This window comes from Papio anubis, chromosome 15 (genome assembly GCF_008728515.1).
Source record: "Papio anubis isolate 15944 chromosome 15, Panubis1.0, whole genome shotgun sequence".
Classification (NCBI taxonomy): Eukaryota; Metazoa; Chordata; class Mammalia; order Primates; family Cercopithecidae; genus Papio; species Papio anubis.
This window is the reverse complement of record NC_044990.1, coordinates 30412977-30437823: the sequence shown is the minus strand read 5'-3', so window position 1 is coordinate 30437823 and position 24847 is coordinate 30412977. Positions and strand designations below refer to the sequence as shown.

Here is a 24847-nt window from a genome sequence, read left to right as displayed (position 1 = left end):
AGCAGCTAGTCTCTGTTCAGCTTATGTAAGTGGGACCCAGTCTCTGGGCGACTTGGGTAAACCGGTATAGAATTTAACAGGGTGACTAGCAGTGACAGCAGCAGTAAGACCCCCATTTCTAATGTGGCGTTAGGGCTGGAGATTAGATGTGGACAGGGGTGTCTGAGTCCTACATAGCGGGGCTGGAAGGGGGCTGGATTACTAGTCTGAGATCTGGGTTCACGCAGCAACCACACTTTTTTACTCACACTGTTCATTTGGGCTTGGGTGGAAGGAGGCTGATGAGGATTTGGGGGAAATCAAGGGGCTCTCCCTGGCACTGCATGAAGTCGCAGAACCAGTGGCAAAAGTTCAGACTTTGGAGACAATTACTTCTCGGGTGGGAGCCCCAGCCCTGCCTCTTGCCTGCGATGTCGCCAATCTGACTGCGCTTGCTGGAGACGGGATATGTGGCAGGGCACTGCATCCCCCAACACATGTAGGAACTTAGAGAATGCCAGTTATTACAATAACCCTTAACACCAATTCGATGCAGAAGTCTTTTAAATATCGTAAGCCTCGTCGTTTTATTCCACATGGTTTTCTAGGTAACCAAATTCTCGGAGGTGCGTTGCAGGGCCATCTTCGCATCCAGGCCATGCCCAGCAGGACGGTGTTCTCTAAACGGCACTGATGCCCGATTTCAACCCCGAGGAGACTGCGGACCTCGACTGTGGCCCCCACGAGGGCCGGTCCGCCCTCACTCCACCCTCTGAGGCTGGGGCGGAGTCGACCGGCCGGCCCCGAGACCCCAAGCCTTCCTTGTGGAGCAAGGTCCGGGAAGCCGCGGCTCTTACATAACCGGGATGATGTAAGGGCGGGCCACTCCCGCGGGGCGGGGCCGGGGAGGAGGCCGCGCCGGGAGCGCGGCGGGGCTCGGCGTGCGGCGCGCCCGCCATGTCCGTGTACCGCAGCGTCGTGTGGTTCACCAAGGGGCTGCGCGAGGACACCAAGTAAGGCGGCGCGGCGGGGCGCGGGCCCCGGGCTGTCACGTGGCCCGCCTCGGCGCGGGCTAGCGGGGTTGGCGGGGACGCGCCCGCGGCTCCTTCGCCGTCTCGCTGGGCCGACTAAGCGAGTCCAGAACGACTGGGGCGCCTGCCCTCTACTGGTCCGCGGCTGGGCGTGGGGCGGTCGCCAGACTCCAGCCCCTCAACGCCCGCGACCGAGACTGGCGCCCGAGGGGCGGGACTGTGGCGCGCCCAGGCCCAGGGCCGTCCCACTGACGTCAGGCGGCCCTGGAGCCAACGAGACTCCTGGGCGTCACCTCGGCGCCCTGCGGGGTGTGCTCCTGGAAATGTCTTCGTGGTGCTGCTGGCGGCGTCAGATAGGGCTGGATCTAAGTCGCTAGCCCAGGCTCTGTCCTCGTACCTTTGGGTGTGTTTCCTTTAAGAAGATGCGGCACCTGGACTGCGACCTTTGGCTCCAGCTGGAACTTTCCAGCCTGGGTCTCCAGCCAGTGTGGCCGTGCACCCAGTGTGTGCTTCTGGGGAACAGTGCGTGGTGCTTTTGTCGCCCCGTGATCACGCTCAGTGTGCCCTAGTTGGCTCTCCACCTCATTGTTGTTTTAAGAGGTGACAGGTTCCTGTGACGGAGGACAGATGGAGGTTTTCTCTTGGAATTGATTAGGCTAACCGTTGGTTCTCAACCCTGTCTGCACATCAGAATCACTGGGCGAGAATTAAAAGTACCCAGTTTTCAGGCCCCCGTCCCTACAGATTCTGAGTCAGTGGGTGTGCACAGGTGCCTGGACTGGCGTTTCATCCAAATCCCCCAGGTGATTCTCACCTCTGAGAGGCTTCTCCCGTCACTGAGGCGTTATCAGTTCCCACGGCAACCTGGCCAGCATTCCTAGGGGAGGTAGGAGTTGCAACTCCCTTCTCTTCACCCCACATCGTTTTGGGGAAAGTTCAGCTCTGCCTCAGGGAGCCCCTGCTGCAGAGAATGGTGGGGAGTGTAGCCGTGCGCCCTGTCCCACTGTTTTTAGGGGAGTACAGTGGCAGCCTCTTTCTTTCAAAGGGGTGTCCTCTGGCAATGACCATTAATTGCTGGATCTTTCCACATTACACAGCATGAAAGCTTGCGTCAGTTTCCAAGCCGGGGTGGGCCCCAAGGAAAGCAGGCTGTAAACATCTCTCTGAGGACTCCTTCTCTCTGTTACCCCACCTTGAGGGAAGGTAGAAGTGAGGCCAAGGGGCCCAATTCACCACACATTGGTGGGGGAAGGGAGGGGAGAGGAAGGCGGCTGGCAAAGTTAGATGGGTTTTCCTGCTCTTGTGGATTTAGTGAATGGGATAGAAAAACAACAACCTTATTTTGACTTCAGTGTGAGAGCGCGGAGTTAGAGTTTACAGCGTTTCTCTTGGCACAAGGATTTTTATAAAGCCTCCCTTTATTGGGCTCCTAGGCAGGAGGATCTAATCACTGTTTCCTCAACTTTGCTGAACCTAATAATTCCCTGGGGCAGTTTTAAACAGACTTCTAAACCCTGGGCAAGTGTGGATGGGTCCTAAGCAAATTCCATATTTGGGTAAATTGAGGGTGTGGGGAGACACGGATACCTGCCAGCTTCCCCCTCCCCATCCCTGTCACCTCAGGTTCAGGAAACAGTAAGTACAAATGCCCTCTCAGCTTGAATCACAATCATGGGCAAGGCACATGAAACCGCAGGTTGCCAAGCAAGCAGTTCTGAGTCAGTAGGCAGGGCATTTCTAACAGGTTTCCAGGTGATGCTGATGCAGCTTGTCTGGGGACTGGCCTTTGGCACCGAGGCTGGGTGTTGAAGAATGGAACACCCAGCCTTTGGCTTCATCACCTACCTTCTGGTGACTTTGGGAAAGTCATGTATGTGTGTGTTTGAAAAAGGGAGACTGATATCTAGAGTTTGTGAAAATAAACTGCTTCCCCAGTAAGGGGCAGAGGACATAAAAGACAAGTCTTTTTAACAACAGATCAGACCAGGATGGAATTCTTGTATTAAGACAAGATCCAAGGCAGAGGACAGAGGGCGGGGACATGTCCTGCAGGCCAGGCTGATAACTGCCCGCCTGGCAGCACTCCCAGCATGGAGTTTGAGGAAGAGGTTTAACCCAGAGGAGCCACGCTCAGCAAACATTGGGATCAACGTGGAGCCCAGAGGCTAATGGCCCCTCTGGCTGGGTATCACAGAGAAAAGCCTGTCAGCTTCCTGCCCCTGGAGAAGGGCTCTTCAGGCCTATTCCCTGTGGACTGCTTTTTTTCTGGCTCTATTGTATTTGCGAAGTTCTCACTCATTCCCCACAATGCCTCCTCTTAGCTAAGCCCCTATTCAATGACTCAGGCCCTTGCCTCTACCGGAAAAGTCTTTCACAGAGATTCCAGGGCTCACGTCTGTGTATGGGGGGAAAAAATCTTCCAGTTTCCTCTTTGTAGTTTAAAATGCTCTCAAAGTCCCTACTGATTTGAAGACTTGGGGGCCAAATGAGCTCAAGTTTGAACAGGGAAGGTGCTGTCATTAATAGTGATAATAACCATGTCGTCTGGGCGTGGTGGCTCACACTTGTAATCCCAGCACTTTGGGAAGCTGAGGCGGGTGGATCACCTGAGGTCAGGTGTTCAAGATCAGCGTGGCCAACATGGTGAAACCCTATCTCTACTAAAAAATACAAAAATCAGCTGGGCGTGGTGACAGGCGCTTATAACCCCAGCTACTCAGGAGGCTGAAGCAGGAGAATCACTTGAACCTGGGAGGCGGAGGTTGCAGTGAGACGAGATTGCGCCACTGCACTCCATCCTGGGCGACAGTGTGGGACTTAGTCTCAAATAATAATAATAATAATATAATAATAATAATAATGTCAACTGCTAATTATTGAGCTCCTAATATGTTCCAAGTGCTGTCATAAGTGCCTTACACACAGCATCGCATTTAGGCTGCCCAAGAGGTATCTCATATTATTCCCTTTCTGCAGATGAGGAGATAAGAGCTCAGAAAGATTAAGTCAACAGAAGTTTGCACAGCTAGTAAGAGGCTGAGCTGTGACTTAAATTCAGGTTGTTCAGTCCAAGCCCTTGTTACTGATATTTTTTAGTTTCAAGTCAACCTTTCAGGAAGGCTTTGGAAGAAGAAGTCTTGTTTGCCACTCGCAGCAGAAGCAGTGGGTAGGGTGTTCTCTAAGCTGCCCTGCGTGTTCTGGTGAGTTACAGATGGTGAAAACAGGAACATTTTTCTTGTTCTCTTAAGAACATCTGGCTTGACTGAAACAAGTGGCAATGCCTGCCCTGTGGCAATGACTTTCAAACCAAACCCAAGCTCATAAACATCCTTTGGCCACTTCCCCGAGTTCCAGAGCATGTAACTGGCAGTTGTGCTGTACCAGGGCATGGGGCAGGAGGCCAGCTGTTAGCTACCCGTTTGTAAACAGGTCCTGTGGGAGGGCTCTCAGCATGTGTGGAGCCTTGCGATCAGAGTCCTGTTCTGCATTGCAGGGGAAAAATCTCTTGACTCCATGCGTGAGAGATATAAGTAAGCTCTGAGACCCCAGCCTGCCTGTACGTGGGCAGAGTCTGCCCTCTGGGCCTCCTCCTACCAAACCCACCATTCTGCCACCACTGCCCTCAGCCAATTTCATAGCCAGGAAATACTGGAAGAGTAAAGGTAGGGAGGTATCGCAAAAGGAATGGGGGAAAGAAACAGTTAAGGAACTCACGGTTGCATCTATCCAATATGATGCCTTTGTGCAAATCAGAAAAAATACCTCTTCTGCAATATGCTTTTCTGCCACCTGCCAGAACATTATCATAATGCAGATACAAATCTCCCATCATTCTGATCCGAATGGCACTCCCTAGAGCTGTTCAGTGCACACCCTGTGTCCCTGAAGGAGCCTTGGCTTCCTCTGATGGGTGCGGAGCTTAAATAACTCCACCGTCCTCCTCCTTTATTCCCTACTTGCAAATCTCCCCCATTTCTCCAAGTAGGCAAGGATATCTGTCCTGCAATGCAATAAGCATAATGCAGATGGTCTCCTAAACTTCCCGAAACCTGCCCGCCACAAAAGGGAAAAGAGCAATTCATCTGTGAAGGGATTTTTTTCTTTTTGACACTCCCCAGGATTGGGGCAGTCAGAGGAAGACAATTTGGATGCCAAAATGTTGGAATCTCCAATATTTTCAAAAGTTTGGGAAGATCATGGTCCAGGAAATGCAGGCCCTGCGATGGTGGTGTTCATGAGAGCAGGGAGGGCGAGGGAGAAAGGAGTTTCGTGATGTGTTGGGAGAGGCAGAGACAGCAATAATGCCATTCTAGAATTAGGCTTTCTCCTTCAGGGGTTTATGTTCCCCTCTTCTTATAGCTGGTCTTCCCGTGGGTCTGCTGTTTCTAGGAGTGGCTATGAATCTGCGTCCAAAGACTTTGTCCCTTATGACTTGGAGGTCCAGGTTCCTGGAATAGTCTTTTTGGTCACTGGAGGAAACAGCGGCATTGGCAAAGCAACTGCCCTTGAAATCACCAAGCGAGATAAGCAGCTGCTAACACGTGTGTCCACTGAGCCCCACGGCCAGACTGTGGCCGGTCCACACGGAGGAGGGTACCCTGTGTCACAGGCAGGTCAGGAAGTCCTGGACGACGATCCCGTGGTTCTGGGCACAGCTGCCAGCTTTCTGAGCTTTGAGCTAGAGGTGGCTAAAGCAACAGGAGCCCTTTCCTCAACACTTAATTAATTCACAGGAGAGCTTGGGCCCTGCCCACATGTCCCAGTGTTTTCTGATTAAGAACAGTGAGGGGCTCAAGCAAACCCTGGACGTCAGAATTCCCAGTGGAATTTAATTTTAAAAAAACGTGGACACCTGGTCTCTAACTCATGTCTTCTCAATGAGACTCTTCTGGGGTTAGAGACGGGGAGGGGGAGCCTCGGAGTCCACCACAATTTGGATATGGATGGTAGTTATGAACCAATGCCCCCAAAATACCTGGAGAGAAGAGTGCATTGAACTGACCTTCCTCCTTGCTGGGGTCCAGCCTCCAGGGCTAGGGCAGCCTCCCGCTTCCCTTCCCTAACCTTGACTATAAAGAGGCGCTTCAGGTGCCCTGTGGAGTCTTCAGTCAGCAGAAGTCTTCCTCATGGTAAATGCCAGAATCTCCTGCATGAGCTCCATGATCCTGGGTCACCAAATGGCTCTGCAGTGGCTGGAAGAGTTTGCTGCATCTGTCCAGAGCCTCTTCTGGAAAAATGGATGTTCCAGCAGAAGATGGGGAACTAGGTTGTGAATTTATCGCTTTTTAAGATGCCGAAGATGTTTTCTTTTTTCCTCTCTTTAAATCCAAGTTAGGCATTTTTCAGGGGACTGTTATATCATTTGAAGCTTTATTTAATTATCTGCCAAGTCAGGGAGAGGATTAATTGCATCTTAGCAGCTGGGAAGCACTCTGAAGTGTGGAGAGGAGGAGAGAGAAGAGGGGCTGGTGTTGTGGTTAGCCTGTAGCCTCCCATGAAACAGACCCCATTTAATCAAGTGGGTGATTTTTAGTAAAGAAAGCAGACTCCATAATGATTTCTTCTTAGCTGCCACGGCGAAGGCATTCTGCTTTAAATTGATCTTGATTGATGACGGTGTGGCATTGGCTGGGATAATATGAGGGCTGCTGATGGATTCAACATTCAGTCAATACGTGAGTCCCTACTACATGCTAGGCAAGTGGTTCTCTACTTTGACTGAACATTACATCACCAAGGGAGCTTGTAAAACTTACCCAGGCCTGGGCCCATCGCCTAGATCTTTAAAAGCTCCCTAGGTGAGTGTAAAGTGCAGCCAGGGTTAACACCTCTGGGTCAGCTACTATGCTAGATGCTAGGGAGGCAGATGTGACCCAGATCAATGTTTCTTATCCTTGATGTGTTCAGGCCCTCAGAAAATCAGGATGTTATCCCAGAGGCACTGTCAGCACAGACAGACAGGAAGGTTCCAGTACCTCCCTCACGATCACCCTCGCTGCTCTAACTCTGGGAACCACCCATCTAGGTTTAACAGAGGAGTGTCAATTGTGAGCCCATATGTCTTCATTTTTCATTCGGAAGACCTGGTTTCTGTAGCTCTCGCTGTAACTCACAGATGGTTTCATTGAATTCCACCAGATGGCACAGTTCACCTGGTTTGTCGAGATCAAGCCCGAGCAGAAGATGCCAGGGGTGAGATCATCCGGGAGAGCGGTAACCAGGTGAGCAGCTCCTCACCCCTCCTGCTGGGTTTCCTCGCCTCCACGGTCAGCTGTGAGGAGGCTGGACTCCTGCCCACGTTCCCTGGGTTGACGATGGCCTGTGTTTGTGCTTCTGCGTTGGAAGCAGCCTCAGCCAGCAGAGAGCTGGGCCCTGCTTTTGAGTGGCTAGGTTTGACAAGAGGATAAGTGGGGCACTGAGGCTTGACCGCATGGTCCTGAGCTGCCTGTGAAACCAGCAGAGGCCAGCAGGCAGAGGCCCATTACAGTGGACAGTGATACTTCCAGGCTCCTCACCCCAGAGGGAGCCCACATCAGTGACACACAGCAAGGGTCACCGGGGTGCCATGGAGCCATGCATTGACCCGATGTCTTCTAATAAAGAGAAGCACCAGCAGTGTTTGGGTCTTGATGAGAGCTACTTTCTGACATGGGCTTTCAGAGCTGCCTCACATTTTGTGATCTTTCTCTTCTGAAAGAGCTGGAACCACAATTGGCTACATAATTAGTGGAGCTCGGTGCAAAATGAAAATGCGCGACCCTTGTGTAAAAGTTATTTAGAATTTCTACACAACAAAGGCAGAACATCAAACCAAGCTTGAGGCCTTTCCAGTGTCAGGGCATCGTGCAGCCATGAGGCTGGCCCTGGATGGAAAACCCTGACCCCAGAAAGGACCCTCAGTCACCATGGCTGGTCGCTCACTGTCACTGAAGAATGCCCTCATTCCATTCCCACCTCTTCTCTAGGAGACCCCACAATTGGAGAGCCTGTAGGAGGGGAGCCAGGGAGGGACAGACGGTACCCACCCTCAGGCATGGACCCTAGCCAAAGAGAAGCATGCCCCTGTCTAGGATGGAATATTTTGCATCAACTTTGAAATAACATTTTCACACCAAGTGTCTGTTCCTTTCCCTTTCTCGTGGAAATCCCCAGTCTCGTGCCATCAGGTGCCTTACAGAGGCTTAGTGCTGGCGGCGAGTGTGAGGGTCTCTAAATCTTCCTCTAATGTCTGCAAGTGCTGCTGCGATCTGCGGGCTGCGGTTCTCGAGATTGAAAGCTGGCTGTCTGCCTGCTGATAACTTTCAGTGGTGCTGCTGCAGGATGCAACAAGAATACTAATCTCAGGCCGCGGGCAGGAGGAGGTTTGCCTGGATTCCAGCCCTCTGTGGTGTGGGCCACAGGCTTTAAAAAGTATATTTAAATGGAAAACGATGATAATATGGATCTGTTTGTAATATCCAGCCAGGCTTATATCCAATGCTACCATCTTTAGGAGGGGTAGAGAGCTGACAAGGGGAGCAAGCATGTTCCTGCGCTGGGGAGAAAGCGAGCCCTTGCCTGCTGCCCCCCTCACCTCCATACAGACACACTTGGTGGGATTTGAACGCACACACAGGACATTCACTGCTCTCTTGGGTTTATAAGTGGCCTCCAGCACTCACAGGTAGAGCGTCCAGGATGAGGGTACCTGTCTGCTTATGCCAGTGTCTGGTTTCCCTGACTCAGTGTCTCCTCCAGGCTCTGCCAGGGATCAGCTGCGCCTCCCTGCTTATGAAGAGGCCCCACTCCACAGCTGCTTCTGGTCTGCCTTTGGTAGGCAACCCACACACAAAAGCATGGTATGCAGGACGGAGTTGGGCACTGATACGAGTCCTGGTTTTGCACTTTCTGGCCTGTGAGCTTGGGCAATGTTCTTAGCTTCCCTGAACCTTCACTTCCTCATTAAAAAATAGGGGTAACTTGACTTTATTCGTTTTTTAACGTGTATTTAAGGGTGAACCATATGCCAAGCAGCATGCTGGGTGCTGGAGACACAGTGATTGGGACAGACCCAGCCCCTGACAGTCTTGTGCAGGGTACAAGTGATTAACAAGCGGTTTCTTTGAAGTGTGTGTGCCTGCCCTGGGCCTGGCCTCTGTGCTCTGTGTCACAGTGGGGGTGCGTTGGGGGACAAATAGTATGAACCCCAAGGTATGTGTTTCTTCAGTTCCTACAACCAGATAGCTTTTGGCTGGGTTTGGCCAATGGCAGGTATTAGAGGAAGGTTGGTAGGTGGAAGGAAGTGGGGAATTGAGAGATACTGGCTTCCCTGGTGATGGCTGAATCTCCTCTCTGGTTCTTCCTTCTGGTTCCTGGGCTCAGGCCACACTGCATTCTCCCTTTGTTCCTTGAGCCTAGGGCTGGTGGTGGTTTCCTGTTGTTACTAATCTCTGCGTTACTTCACCAATCGTGGTTGAGTTCTCACCTTCCTTAATCACCTGGGAAATCAATCCCTGCATTCAATTCCCTCTGTTGAAAGAGGTGTCTGTTAGATGCTACTGAAATAACATGATAAGGGCTACAAGATGGGAAGCTCAGGGTATCCTAAGAACAAACAGCTCTCAATCAATAGAAGTAGCTACTGTTATTGTTGTTGCTATTATCATTTTTGTTTATACTAGGATTATTACCACTCTTAACCTTACATTCTCTGCTTCAAGTTTGTTCTGTTTAATCAGTGCTTAGGCCCTGCTTAGTGGGAGGTGGAAGCCTGCAAGCCCCCAGAAGCAGAAGAGATGTGTGGTAAAGCTGTGAGGGCACTGGAGCAGCTGGTCCTGCCTGCATGGTTGGGTGAACATCAAAGAAAGAAGGTCCCTTGGGCAGGAGGGTCGGGGTGAGGTGTGCAGCAGGGCAGCTTAGCCAGGGAGTACAGGCACCAGGTAAGACTCAGGGTCATGTAGAGATCTCAGCTGCTTGTACACGCTGGCTTGGTAATATCAGGTGTTTGGCCATATAGAGAGGTGAATATCATGCCGAAGTGATCTTTCAGAGAGGTTATGTGTGGCCTAACCTTGGGGAAAGGAGTACTGGTTACTGTAGAGCAGACTTCCGGCTCACCAGTCCACTGGACATGATGCTCCCAAAGGGCCTAAGGGAGAAACAGGCTGGACCTTTCTCCCCAGGCTTCTAGTTGCAGTTCAGCCGGGCCTTACTGCCTGGCTCCAGACTTTTGTCTAGCAGTTATCCCCAGGGGCAACATTCAAAACAAACAAACAAACAAAAACCCTTCTATTTTATTTATTGTTTTTTGAGATAGGCTCTCACTTGGGATTTTTGAGATAGGCTCTCGCAGTTGGGATTTGTCTGATGTCTTTCTCATGATTACACTGGAGTTATGGGTTTTACAGGGAACGATCACAGAGGTACAGGTGCCTGCGCAACGTGTTTCAGTCCTGCAGGCTTCCTGATGTGGCTGGAAGGTTCTGTGAAAGCACTTATGTCTTGTGGGGGATTAACTCCACCAACGTCACACGCCACGATAAAAAACTCCAGCTCTTCCAGGCCAATGTGATTTCTAGCTTCTTGAGAATGGTTGGTTTAGCTTCCCAAGACCTCCGTGGTTTTACGAAATACCGCCTCATTTCTCCAGAATGATTTCTACTTAACAAAGCACCTCCATGCACTGTTTACCGTGCTCATTGCGGGAACTGCTCTGATTGGGGGATCAGTCCCCATGATGTCACCTCATGAGTCCTGGGCCACACAGCCGCTATAGATGGTGGCTCATCTGCAGAAAGGGTCCCAGCTTTTTTGTTTTGTTTTGTTCAGTTTCAGTAACCATGCTTTGTCACAGTGGGGACCAGTGGCTGCTAAGGTGAGCCTTCTCGTTGTGTGGCTCTGCAGATTGGGACTTTTACACACATGCACCTGTTTCCAGTTCCTTCTCCTGGCCACAACAGACTGCTGGCCTTTCCTTCTGGGTGCTTTGTGGCCTCCTGTTTTGCCTCAGAGGGACACAGATGATTTCCTTCCTCTTTTCATAGTGCTTCATGTCACCAGCCCCGTGGCTGATCTGTCTAGGACAGTGATTCTCTCTTCCCTGCTGCTACCTCCTTTTCACTCTGAGACATCTCAAGCACTTCCAGGAAGCTCAGAGAACTTGTGGAATGTTTCAAGCAGAATTGGTTTTAGTTCACTTGAGTTTTGTTGCTGTTTTAACCTGGAGTTTGTATATATGTTAACACATCGCTTTCTGGTAGGAGGGAATTTTAGGGTGGTTGCAGACAAGGCCTCAAAATGGAAGGATTAGGTGTCTAGACTCAGTTTGCAGTCGTTGGTACAGGCTCCCGGCTGACTCAGACATGACTCAGCAGCCTTGTACGCTCTGGCTGGGTGAGGGCCTTCACAGGCATTTTCAAAGAGAATAGCTCTGTACAGACAACGTTTTTCCTATCCTTTGAAGGCAGAGGAATATCCAGTTGGGCCAGGCTTAAGCTGAATGTGGTGTTCAACCTGACTCGACTTTCTGAGTCATGAAAATGTGGAGTTGCTTCTGTCTCGTTTGTCTCAGGTGAAAAAACAATATGTTTTAAGATGAGTAGAAAGAAATTCTGACTACAGCTTTGGGGTTTATAGCTCAATTAATGGGGAAACTCAGGCAGGGCACGGAACTTCCCCGCTTTGTCAAAGGAGTTGTGGCTCTTGCTCTGATCGTCGTCTGCAGGTTCAGTGCTTACATGCCTGCAGCAGCAGGAATTTCTGCCTTGGGTTAGTGATAGGTCACATATGTCCACTGATGCTCAGAGAGGGCACCGTTGCATTCACTGGATGCCAAGAATGCAAATTTGGACTTTGGTACTGGGTACAGAGAAAAAGGTTTAAACAGCCAAGGTCCGTTATTCAACTACCATGGCTGTGACTGTGTAATACCATAAGGAGAAAGGGCGCATTAGACAGTGTCCCTTGCTCACGGAGTTCTAAGTCTCCTGGGGAGGTGGCTGTGTCCAGTGATAACCATGATACAAGGCAGAGATTGAAAAGTGTCATGACCAAGGACTAAGGGTCACAGCAGAACTTACCATCTTATTTATGATGTGCCTAAGATACTGTCTTAAGAGCAAAATTTTGACCAAAAAAAAAAAAAGATCAGCGGCAGGGAACTCTGACATATCCATGCAAAGGTATGTTATGTAGTCATTAAAAGGAATAGGGTGGAGTTATATATAACAAAATCATCTCCAAGACCTCTTGCAAGTCCTACAACTCAATAGCAAAACAAACAAACAGCGACGTAACTTATAACCCGATTTGAAAATGGTGTAAGGACTTGAATAGACATTTCTCCAAAGAAGATATACAAATGGTCAACACAAGCTGACCACGGTGGCTCATGCCTGTAATCCCAGAACTTTGGGAGGCCAAAGCAGGCAGGTCACTTGAGGTCAGGAGTTCAAGACCACCCTGGCCAACGTGGTGAAACACCGTCTCTCCTAAAAATATAAAAATTAGCTGGGCATGGTGGCATGCACCTCTAGTCCCACCTACTTGGGAGGCTGAGGCAGGAGAATCGCTTGAACCTGGGAGGCGGAGGTTGCAGTGAGCCAAAATTGCACCACTGTACTCCAGCCTGGGTGACAGAGCGCAGTGGCACTCTTTTTCTCAAGAAAAAAAAAAAAATGGCCAATATATATATGAAAAAGTACTTTTAATGTCAGTAGTCATCAGGGACATGCAAATCAAAACCAGAGTGAAATATCACCTTACACCTCTCAGGATGGCTATTGTTAAAAAAACAAAAGACAAAAAATGTTTGTTAGGTTGTGGAGAAATTGGAACCCTTGCACACCATTTGTGGGAATGCAAAATGGTGGAGCCACTGTGGAAAACAGTATGGAGGTTCCTCAAAAAAAATTCAAAATAGAGCTACCGTCTGACCCAGCAATTGCCCTTCTGGGTACTAATCTAAGGGAATTGAAATCAGGATCCTGAAGAGCCATTAGCACTGCCACATCCATTGCAGCATTATTCACAATAGCCAAGATGTGGAAACAGCTTAAATGTCCATCGACAGATGAATGGACAAAGAAAATGTGGTCCATACATACACACATTGGAATATCATTCAGCCTTAAAAGAAAAGAAATCCTGCAATGACATGGATGAACCTGGAGGACCTAACCTAAGTTCCATAAACCAGGCACAGAAAGACAGAGACTGTACAATTTCACTTATGTGAGGTATCCATAGTACTCACAATTCATAGAACCAAAGGGTGGAATGGTGGTTGCCAGGGACTGGGGAAAGGAGAAGTGTGGAGTTACTATCAAAGGGTACAAAGTTTCAGTTAGGCAAGGTGAATAAACTCTAGAGGTGCCCTGTACAGCATTGTACCTAGTCGGCGTGCTGGAAAATTTGTTAGGAGGCTAGATCTCATATTAAGTATTCTTATCACAATAAAATAAATAGGTAAAAATTGTTTTTACCACCAAAAACTGAAATACATATTGTTAAGTGCAAAAGATGGATGTAGAACAATGCATAGTCTGATCCTATTTGTGTGGAATATATATATATATATATATATATATATCTTAAAATATATATAGTATATATAGTATATGCTTAAAATATTTCTGGATGATTCACAAAAAACTGTGAACAATGGTTTATTTTTGAGGAGTGGGACTGGTATTTTCCGTTTTATATCATTTCAAAGTATTTGCTTTTAAAAAATCATGTACTTTTTAAAAATTAAAAGTGCTAGTTTATATCTTTTTAAAAAGGGTTTATTTATTTATTTATTTTGCTTTCTAATTTAGAACATTTTTCTGCACATTGTGGACTTGTCTGATCCCAAGAAAATCTGGAAATTTGTTGAAAATTTCAAGCAGGAACATAAACTCCATGTTCTAGTGAGCTTTGTAAACATAAGTGGAGAATAAAGTCATGTTGGCCATTGTTTCCGTCTGTGGATGTGGACGGATATGTATGTTTGCGTGTCTTTATGGAATAATCTTAGTAAGACTCTTTTATGCTTGGGCCTGTTCATGGAATCAACTTTACTCATTGGATTTAAGAGGAGACCCATGTGGTTAGATTAGTGGGGAAAGGTAGGGGCCATCCACTGGGTAGGTATTGTGGGAGGATAGACATGTTTCATGTTTTATAAAATGATGATTTGTATATAAATATTTCTCAGTTCTGTAGATTTGGGGATTGGTGTATTGAAATTAGAAGCTCTTTTCATCCAAAAGAATACCTCCTACAGGCAAGCAAATCTTTTAGTAACATAATTAGCACAAAACTCCACAGAGAGCCTGGGTGGACTCAGATAGAAAGAGTCCCAGTATGCTCTTCCCAGATATTCCACTTTGAGCTAAGTTGCTTTTCTATCCAAAGACTTTCTGATGTGCTCTAAAATGTTGTTCCAGAGTCTGGAATTGTGCTATCCAGTATGGCTGTGAAGCATTTGAAATGTAGCTAGTCCAAACTGAGATGTGCTGTAAGTGTATAAATTAGCAGGTTTCAAAGCCTTAAAAAAAATTATGTATGCCATCTCATTAATATTCTATGTTGATTGCATGTTAAAATGATGCTACTTTGGATACATTTGGTTTAAAATCTTATTAAATTAATTTTACCAGTTTCTTGTTACCTTTTCAATGTGGCTACTAGAAATCTTAAGATTAGATATTTCTACTGGACGGTTCTGAACTAGATGAATTTCCAGAGCACTCTCTCATGAATTAGGTTGCCTGGCCCAGCTGTCTCGCTTGGCGATCTTTGCACAGTTGTGTGGCTGAGTCCTCTGCACAAGTGGTATTTTCCTGCAAGGACTTTGGAGTGCAGAATCAGTTGAGCAAATTGTCAGTGTCACTTGAAAGTCGAGAAGGAGCTGGGGCTGGGGTAGTGGAGGTGTGGGGATGGAAGTAGGTCTTTTGGCCCTGTTTTTCTTTATTTTGAAATGGGAACTATAATTTTTAGATCAATAATGCAGGTTGCATGGTCAATAAAAGAGAGCTCACAGAAGATGGACTTGAAAAAAACTTGCTACCAATACTCTGGGTAAGTACAAGAAGTTTTCTTATTTGGTTTTAGCAAAATAAACATAGAATGTACCATAAAAGGATAAAAAAAAAATTGACCAACTTTTTGGGTTTTTGGTCCTGGGCTGATGACATTTGCTTTAAGTTTATCCTGAATTGTACTTATTTTTCTTCATAAAACACTTTTTGTTTTCATGTTTCTTATAATAGGTTTTGGTGCCAGAAATACTTAGTATTGAAGTGTTTTTTTCCTAGGAAGCTCTAGGCTCTTTATAGACATTATTTTGAAGAGGAGAGCAAGTTCACCTTAAGTGTTGAGTGCAAATCTAAAAACTGCAGCCAAGGGAACTTCCAGCTAGGGCTGAGGAAGGTGCAACCAATGGGCAAGAAGATGGACCGAGAAGGGCATTGGCTAGAGCACAGGATACCTGGACTCTGGCTGCTGCTCTATAATAGCAGAGTGAAGTCATTTTATATCAGGCCAGTGGCTCTCAAAGTGGGGTTCCCAGACCAGCAACCTCAGCATCACCTGGGAACTTGATAGACATGCACATTCTTAGATTCCTCACCCAGATCTACAGAATCTGAAACTCTGGAATGAGGCCAAGAGTGAAATCCATTTTGACACGCCTTCTGGATGATTCTGGTGCACACGAGAGATTAACAACTAATGCACCATGCTTTTAGTCTCCTTGGAGTTTCTCCTTCTCGAGCCAAAGGACCTTTCAATTTTGAGATGCAATGAATCTAACACTATTCCCTGGACCTATCCTACTTCCTTGTAGTGAGGGAGATGTTTTAATTAAGTATTGTTCTAGGTCACAAGATGGATGGCAGGGTTTGGGTGGTTGTTGGAGTCATTGAGTGTGTCCAATATATAGCAACCCTATTCCAAACCAAGAACTGAACAGATTGAGTCAGCCGATGGAATAACAGTTGAAAGCCAACATATCACTATTGTTACTGATAAGGCTGGTCGAAAGGCATGGCTCACTGCAAGAGCCAAATGGGTTTCCTCATCTGGAACCCAAGAATTAGAAGGATTCACCTACCTAGTCACCTGGAACTTCCCTTCTCTTCTTCCCCAGAAAGGGGAGAAAGGGAGGAGCAGAACTGAGCAAGCCCCGCTCATTGTCCCCAAATTTACTAAATTTACTGGTTTTTTTTTTTTGAGACAGGATCTTGCTCTGTTGCCCTGGCTAGAGTGCAGTGATGTGATCATGGCTCATTGCAACCTCGAACTCGTGGGCTCAAGCAATCCTCCCAGCTCAGCCTCCCAAGTAGCTAGGACTACAGGCATGTACCACCATGCCTTACTAATTTTTTTTTTATTAAAAATTTTTTGTTGTTGTTAAGGTGGGGGTCTCACTATGTTGTCCAGGCTGGTCTCAAACTCCTGGCCTCTAGTGATCCTCCTGCCTCAGCCTCCCAAATTGTTGGGACTGCAGGTGTGAGTCACTGCGCCCAGCCTAAATTTACTGTTGAAACGTGCTCCATCTCCCTGGCAGATGGAAGAAGGTCCAAGAGAGAGAGAACTCACCCTAATTGCACTCTCTTCTCAAGGAAAGAAAGGCTAGGAGTGGTAAGATGCCTTCTCCCCAGTGATGAGGTTGCATTTTTCAAAACAAATACCTGGAAGCTTGTGTGAAATGGCACAGGTTTAGTACAAAATATTTTCATCACTGACTTTGTTCCAAATGTGGTATCCTTGCTGCCATTACCAAAAGTACCAAAATGTGGGGTCATGCTAGAGTTTGGCTCATAACTCAATGGGACCGCTGAGACTCCTAGAGTGTCACAGCTGGCCCCCGAGTCACTGTTCCGTAGCACTGGTTACGTAATTTGCAGAGTCCAGCACCAAATGGAAGTGCGAGGCTCCACGTTCAAAAATTATTAAGGATTTCAATGCAGCGACCACAGAGCATTAAACCAGGTGCAGGGTCCTTCCAAGTACTGGGTTTTGTGCGACCTCACAGGATGAAGCCAGCTCTTTTGCTCATCCATCCACCCGCCATCTGACAAAATTCTGCTAAGTGCTCACTGTGGCCTGGCCATGAGTGAGAGTTGCATATATATATATATAAAATTTAGTGCTATGATGGAGGTATTCCTGCATCACAGATGAGGAAACTGAGGCTGAGAGAGATTGTTTCACTTGCCTCAGGTCAAGTGGAGGAGCCACAATGTGAACCTCGGTCTGACTTCCTCCACGACCCATGTTCATTACCAGTGCACAGTTCCACCCATGCCGGCATGTCCTCCCTCACCCCATCACCGTGTTATCACAAATAAGTGCTAAGAAGTACTGGGAGCGGGTGACCAGCTATGCCAGGGGAGGCTGGGCTGGGGTTGGGGGCACCTCTCAGAGAAGTCCAAAGGTTTTGGAAGATGAAAAGGAGGGTAATCTGGGGACCTTGGCCTTGCTTGGGAATGTGGACAGGCTTGAGAGACTCTAAAGGGACTATTTGATTATGCAGCTGGTTATGTTGCACCTTTGTAAGGATCCAGCCTGCTTCTAAAGACCTTGCTATCTCTGAATTTTCATTTCCTGTTTGTGTTAGAAGCATCTTATTGATCATTCCAACCTCTGAGAAGCGTAATAATTCTCGGGCTTTGATATTTACTCATCCTCTCTCCAGTGAAAGAAATAGTACAATAGACGAAGGGGCTATGCCAGCACAGAGGGGCGGCTCCGTGGGTCTTTGCTTGAGAGAGGAGATACAGAGAGGTTCAAGTGCTGTCATTCCTCAGCAGGAGCAGGCCAGACAAAAAACCTGGACCCCTGTCTGAGTCCTGGGAAATTGCTGGCTGCCTTTCTAATAGGAAACATGTTTTCCTGGCCTGATTATGTAATGTGGGATAGGTTGTTTTCTATTTTCTAAGATTCATATGAGCCGTCAGAAACATTTGCAGTCTCCAGCCAAACACCAGTAGGTTCCTGATACTGTGAGGAGAGCGTAAACCTCCGCATTCGCAGGATTTATCACCGGATCCTAAGGGTTTTGAAGCTGGTTGAATAGTTAAATGCAAAATGCCTTCAGCGTCCACGCCTGCACACGGCTGTGTTGAGACATCACAGTGTATGAATTAGATAGTTTGGAAAGAATAATTCTGAACCTTTTGCAGAGGCGGGTGGGGCCTGGAGAGATTTTCATAGTTTATTTTACTGAGGGACAAAGGCGAGCTGCCCTGGGTCGGCTGATGCGCAGTTGAGCCATGGAGGGGAAGACGTCGCAGGAGACAGCTTCTGTTGGGTGGCTGTTCTCACCCCTTTGTTTCGGGTCTCCTCCAGTCACATACGTTTTGCCTGTTAGCATTCAGTGGCATTAAGAGTCCATGAGGAGTGAAGACAGATGGGAGGGGGAGGGCGGGGAGGCCGAGCTAAGTGCCCTGCTGGCAGCCTGCCACAGCCTAGCGTTAGCAGATTAAAACTCTCACCCGCATCTTAGCCTCTCTCACCACAGGACACAAGACGAGGACACTGATTCTGTCTCCACCAGGACAGCTGCGTCACCAGTTAATTGACTGCGATAAACAGGCAGTGGTGCCTTAGCTCTTTGGCAGGAGGCGAGGAAGTTCGCCTGAGGTCACTTTGGAAGGACGTACGTCGGGAGACAGAGAGTGTTTTTGCTTGACATTCTGTTACGTGGCACCCTCCTCAGGCACAGCCCAGTACCTAGTGAGAGCTGCTGTTCGACACAGGGACCCCAGGTCCAGAGACGCCTTCATAGCAATAGCACATACTGAGCACAGTCCCCGTGCTGCAGCCTGCACTGAAGGCTTTTCTTGGATTCTCTCATTCAGTCTCATAACCATGTTACAGATTTTACAAATGAGGAAACTGAGGCTCAGAGGTAGTGTAAAACCAGTCTGTGACTCACTTCCTAAACAAAGGACAACAAAATTATGGTGGGGGCATTTTTTAGCGTAGGGTTGTATGGGCAGCTATTGCTATGAAACAACTCCAAAATCTCAGGGTGTACAATGATAAGCATGCATTTTTGCTGACTTTCTGCAGATCTGTTGGGCGGGCTGATCTCAGCTGGGCTCAGCTGTGTGTCTCCAAGCTGCAGGTTTGGTATGGAGTATGTGCCAAATATCTTGCATCCTCCTTGGACCAAGGCGTATTCTGGCCAAGGTATATTCTCAGGGCAATGGCAGAGGCCCAGGTGTGCAAGCAATTCCAAGCCTCTGCTTGCATCCAAGCCCCTTTGATTAACTGGATATGATATCCAGTTAACCAATCCAGAAATCAGCAGATAATCCAGTTAATCAAAGCAGATCATTTCACAGAGCTCCAAATCAAGCATCAGAGAAGTATACTTCTCCCACAGAGGTGGCAAGCAGGGAATGAATATTGAACAATAATTTGCCACAAGGGTTTTTTGTTTTTTTTTTTTAACATTCTAATTCTTTGAAAATGGGTCACCTGAGTTTAATACGATAACTACTTACTAATCAAAGTACCTAATGAATAAAGGCACCTTATTTGTTCCATAAACTTTTTTTTTTCTTTGAGATGGAGTCTCGCTCTGTCACCCAGGCTGGAGTGTAGTGGCATGATCTCAGCTCACTGCAACCTCCATCTCTTGGGGTCAAGCAATTCTCCCGCCTCAGCCTCCTGAGTAGCTGGGATTACAGGTGCATGCCACCACGCCCATCTAATTTTTTTATTTTTAGTAGAGATGGGGTTTCACTATTTTGGTCAGGCTGGTCGTCGAACTCCTGACTTCAGGTGATCCACCTGCCTCCCAAATTGCTGGGATTACAGGCATGAGCCACCGCGCCTGGCTTGTTACGTAAACATTTATAAAGGGCCCATTTTATGCCAGATGCTGTGGCCAGTTATGGGGATTGAGAAATGGAAGGGACTGCTGGCCTAGTGGGGGAATGAGACACATACACAATTTCAGTAATCACGTGGTAAAGCTCTCTTTTCATCCATGAAGGGAGATTGGTACGGAGACTCAGAGGAAAACAGAGAACAGTGCTTCCAAGGCAGAATGCTTCCTTAGACAGGACATGCGTTTGGTGCCAGGCATTCTTACTTGTCAATAACCTTTACCTGAGCTATCCTCATGCACCGTTTTGTTCCTAAGACCTCATTCCAGCTCACAAACCTTCAAGGCTCCCAGAGAGGCACAGAGCCTGGGAAATAGTTAGCACTGTAGAAACGGCAGCTAATGTTGTTTTAACATGCAGATTCCTTAACCTGGAATTAAAGTCCTTTGTTAGCAGACCCTACCTCCTGTCCAAATGTATTTCCCATTATTTTCCTACATGGACTCTGTAGGAGTCAGCCTCTTGTTTTGGAACTTGTCACTGGCAGTGCTACCTCCATGCTTTTGTCCTGCTGCTCCCCTGCCTGGAGTGTCCCCTACCTGGCTAACTTGTACTGCTCCTCTGTGACTCTGCTGGACACATTCCTCCCCCTGAGCCTGGTCAGATGCTCCCCTCTGGGCCACCACGGCCCCCTCTGTGTGCCTGTCATGGCTCAGTGAAGCCACCTGCTCATGGGTGGGTTTCTTGCACAGAGATGGATCCCTGAGGGCGGAATCCACCTGGCTCTCAGGAGGCGCTCAGTCACACTGGCTATACTGAGCAGGGTAGTAGTCCAGCTCCTCCAGTGACCTGACTCTGTATGAACGTCCTCAACCTCCCCACGCCTTCCTTTCCCGTTCTGTAAAATGGGGATGGTGCTGCTTTTATAGGTTTATAAGATTTATAAAAAGACTTGTAATTATTTAACCAAAGAGAAATAACCTGTGTGCACACAAAAATATGCACACGAATGTTTATAGCAGCTTATTCCTAATTGCCCCAAACAGGAGTCAGCCCATATATATGGTGAATAGAAAAACTGGCACTCCCATTCAACGGCATGTGATTCAGCAATAAAAAGGCACAGAATGGGCCGGGTGCGGTGGCTCACACCTGCAATCCCAGCACTTTGGGAGGCTGAGGTGGGCAGATCGTGAGGTCAGGAGATTGAGACCATCCTGGCTAACACGGTGAAACCCCATCTTTACTAAAAATACAAAAAATTAGCCCGGCGTGGTGGTGAGCGCCTGTAGTCCCAGCTACTCTGGAGGCTGAGGCAGGAGAATGGTGTGAACCCAGGAGGCAGAGCTTGCAGTGAGTCAAGATCGCGCCACTGCACTCCAGCCTGGGCGACAGAGCGAGACTCCGTCTCAGGAAAAAAAAAAGGCACAAAATGTCAATGTACAAAACAATGTGAGTGACTCTTAGATGCACCAGCCAAAGTCACACCAGACCCCAAGGGGTGCAGAGTGTATGATTCCATTTATAGGACATTCTGGAAAAGGCAACCTAGGGGGCTAAGAAGAGGTCAGAGGCTGAAGGGGTGGGATTAGGGCGTGGTTAGGGGCAGGAGGAGGGTGTGACTACAAAGGGAGTGTGAGTGACTGTGAGGGAACATCTGGGGTGATAGAGTTCTGAATCACACCACAGTCTAATGCATAGTTACACAACTCTGCATCTGTCACAGTTCAGAACTGTGGATACACACACACACACGCACAGACATTTTACTTTATGTTTAAGCAAATTATATATATACGTGAACAAGAAAAAAGAAAGCATTGTAACTTTCAGCTCAACGCCTGGCATGTAGTGAGTCTTCCATCATAAGAAGCATGTTATTCATTATGATTCTTTCTTGGTGCTCGTCCTCAGTACCAAGGGAGCTGCTGTTGGGGAGGCTGTGTCCTCAGCTTGAGGTGGGGGCAGATTTCAGGCCACAGGCGAGGCTGGTGGAGTCTGGAGCTCCTAGAAACCCCCTTTCCCCTGGACCCCTAGAAGGGCCCCAGGTGAGACTCTTGGTTTCAGCTGCACCGGGGAGCCCTCCTAAGGAGAGAGAATGGACACACTCAGAAGTCAGAGATCATTTTCCCATTGATTTTTGGTTTTCTGCCAGCCATGGAAGATGCTTTTGACGGGACACAAAAGCTTCCCAGAGCTGAGCCTCCTGGGCCACGCCATGTACCCCGTTCTGGCAGCTCCATGGCGATGTAGAGCCCTTTCGAGGCTCTGTGGTGTCTGCCCTTCTAGGTCTTCTGGCCTAGGAGTACCGGCTCCAAATCCAAGTCCTCCTGTGGGCCAGGACCGTATCTAATTACCTGGCTAGGATTTGGTGTGTTTTAAAGGCATGCTGGTAACAAGCATTCATTTGGGGAGTTTTAGAAACAAAATCCCAAATAAGCACCTTTGTCCTTTTAATGAGCTGAGACCCAAGTGCCCACACTCGGGTTCTCCCTGTGGTAAAGCAGCTTCTTTCATACATCTCAGTGAAGCACACAGGACCCCCCACACTGTGGCTGTGACAGCAGGGGGTGACATCAGTCACCTGGCTAGGCCCTGGAGAAAAGCCTCCACAGCACTTCCTCCACCAGCCTCTCATGCTTCCCGAGTCCTGGGCATCCTGCAGCTCACTCCAGTCGGCTTATCTCCCTGACCTTTGACCACTCTTGTGCTGAGGTCACCTGTGACCCTGATATTCCTGGTCTGGAGAGCGCACCTCTACGACATCCATCGGCAGCACTGGGCGCAGCTGTCCACGCTCCCGTGGCGCGATGGCTTCTGAGCCGCCTGTGATTCCACCCTTGGAGGTTCGCTCCTTCTCAGCCTCCTTAGCCAGCTGCAGCATGTCAGCGGGGACTTTAAATGTTGGCATCCCTCCTAGACCAATCCTGCGCCCTCCTTTCTCCTCCTCCCACATTCTCTGTTGGGATCTCTTCCTTGCCCCAATGCCATCATGTGCCTGGCTCCCAAGGGCCCCCTTCCAGCCCAGATCTCTGTTCTGAATTCCAGGTCCAGATCTCAAACACCTCAGACCCAGCGTGTCCAAAACTGAACCCTTAGTCCCTCACTGGTCTGCTCCTGTAATGGGCCCCACCCCAGTGGCCAGCATCGTGTCCATCACCGCTCGTCCTTGACACCCCCTCACTTCTCATATCCAAGCAGTGATCATGCCTTTGGACTCCCTGCACAACTTGTCCCCAGTCTGTCTCCTGCTCTTCGGCTCCACTGCGACCACTCTGCCCAAGCCACTGAGGTCACTGTGATGCAGTGGAGTAATATGGGGCCCTATGTGCCCTCCTATACCTACCTCCCCAACAGAAGCTTCCTCCATAAGGCTGACAGAGTGGTCCTTATGCATGCAAATCTGTTTCCTTCTGCTTAAAGTCACCCCTTGGTTTCGTATGAGGTGAGTGTCTCTGGCATTTCCCTTGGAGGCTGCAGCCTCACATTGCCCTACCCTCTACTGTGCTCAGTCGGCTGCAGCTGCCCTGGTTGCACTCTCCAGCCTCAGGGCCTCTTTGCACAGGCTGTGCTCCATACCTGCAGCCCTCCTTCCCATCCCCAGCCCCCTACCTGCCTGTTCCCTCCTCTTCTCCAGGTCTTAGCTGAAATGTCCCTTCATAGTTCATGCAGAACCTGACACCTCCCCCGCCCCACCCCCATGTACCCACAGCAGTCTAGCACTTGACCATGAGTTAGGTTTGTCACATAGTATAATGCCTGGGAATGCCTGGTGGGCACTGAGAGGGCAGGGCGCCCTCAGTCTGTATCCTGAGTACTTAGCGCTGGGTCTGGCACTCAGCAGGCCCTTGATAAATACTTGTTCAGTGCATGGAACTGGTAAGGTGGCGGGGATGAGTTGAGGTAGGGGGCAAAGGGGAAGGCCTGACTCATGCTAACGACTCTCTGAGCCCAAACTGAGAATACCCCATAAGAAGCCAGTGCCTTGAATGTCTTCTAATAGCTCATTTCCTCTGGGACTCTGTTCTGCAGTCTTCTGCAGGTAATGTGATCTTTGAAATCATCTTTATATAATGTGTGAAATTAGTGTGTGAGCCCTCCAGGCTCACTATGGGGTGTTTTTGTTACCGTACAAAAGAAGTACCAAATGGTGTTCACCAGTGCAGCTGTCTGCTCCTTTAAAATTAACACCAGAAACTTCCCAGGGACAGCAGGACAATGATTTTCTCTGGCAAATAGTAGCATGGATGGAAGCACATAACCCATTGGCTAGTAACCAAAGTAGCTTTAATTCAAGGTGGCTTTGAAGGTTTCTTAATAGAAATGCCAATCAGTTTTCCTCTGCTAAATTTACAAATTGAGATATATTTTTCTCATTAAAAATGATTACCTTTAATGCTATTAAAATGTCATACTCAAGATATCATAATTTCAGAAACACTATGAATTTAGTATTTGGAGGATGCAGACGTGAGTTTCACAGTGCTCTAAGAACACACGGCATCTCCTTCAGCATCACCTGAGCTCGACACAGTTTTACCTCCCTTCTTAATTAGTTGATAGAGAGATTTGCTTCGAGTCATGTACCCATGTCATAAAAGTTCTTGTTGCCATATTTAGAAGACTATGTCCAACATAAATTCCACTCCCAGATCTCTTTCCCGTAATGAATCTCCACCGACATAATGAGTTCCTTGGAAGAAAGGCATTGTGTAAATTAAAAATACTAATGAGTCATAATGATAATGAATTAGTTTCCTTATTACTGGGAGCAGGACTAACCTTGGGCAACTTTTGCAGTAGCTGAAGGTGCCTTCCCTCCTCCCAGGCCTGCCCTCCCATGGGATTCTGTACTTTAAAATATCTTCTTTTTCTCTCATCAAAACCTTAAATCACCCAAATGTCCCTGATATTAATAGGAAGTCTTAGAGGAAAGGAAGTTGTTGACCTGGTTCACAAGAAGATATGAATGACTAAAAGCACCCATTAACCATTTATAACAATGCCCTACCTGTGTCTATCCAGAGACAT

At 48.1% G+C, this 24847-nt stretch overlaps 1 protein-coding gene and 1 long non-coding RNA gene across 3 annotated transcripts in view; one reads left to right on the top strand and one right to left on the bottom strand.

Moving 5' to 3' along the window:
* The first annotated feature begins 851 nt into the window (after window positions 1-851).
* DHRS12 (dehydrogenase/reductase 12) overlaps window positions 852-24847 on the top strand; it is a 34349-nt gene continuing 10353 nt past the window's right edge. Inside the window, exons 1-5 of one of the 2 annotated variants that reach the window (XM_031655858.1) lie at window positions 852-992; window positions 5400-5551; window positions 7149-7231; window positions 13808-13900; window positions 14973-15053. In XM_031655858.1, the coding sequence (XP_031511718.1) occupies window positions 937-992; window positions 5400-5551; window positions 7149-7231; window positions 13808-13900; window positions 14973-15053 (465 nt within the window). In that variant the 5' untranslated portion in view covers window positions 852-936. The remainder of the gene's footprint in view (window positions 993-5399; window positions 5552-7148; window positions 7232-13807; window positions 13901-14972; window positions 15054-24847) is intronic. The other variant, XR_004178711.1, reaches the window with a different exon arrangement.
* Window positions 18152-18577, bottom strand: LOC103879254. The gene is made up of 2 exons (XR_639799.4): window positions 18473-18577; window positions 18152-18341 (listed from the first exon to the last, which is right to left on the bottom strand). It is a non-coding gene; the product is annotated as an uncharacterized LOC103879254 (long non-coding RNA).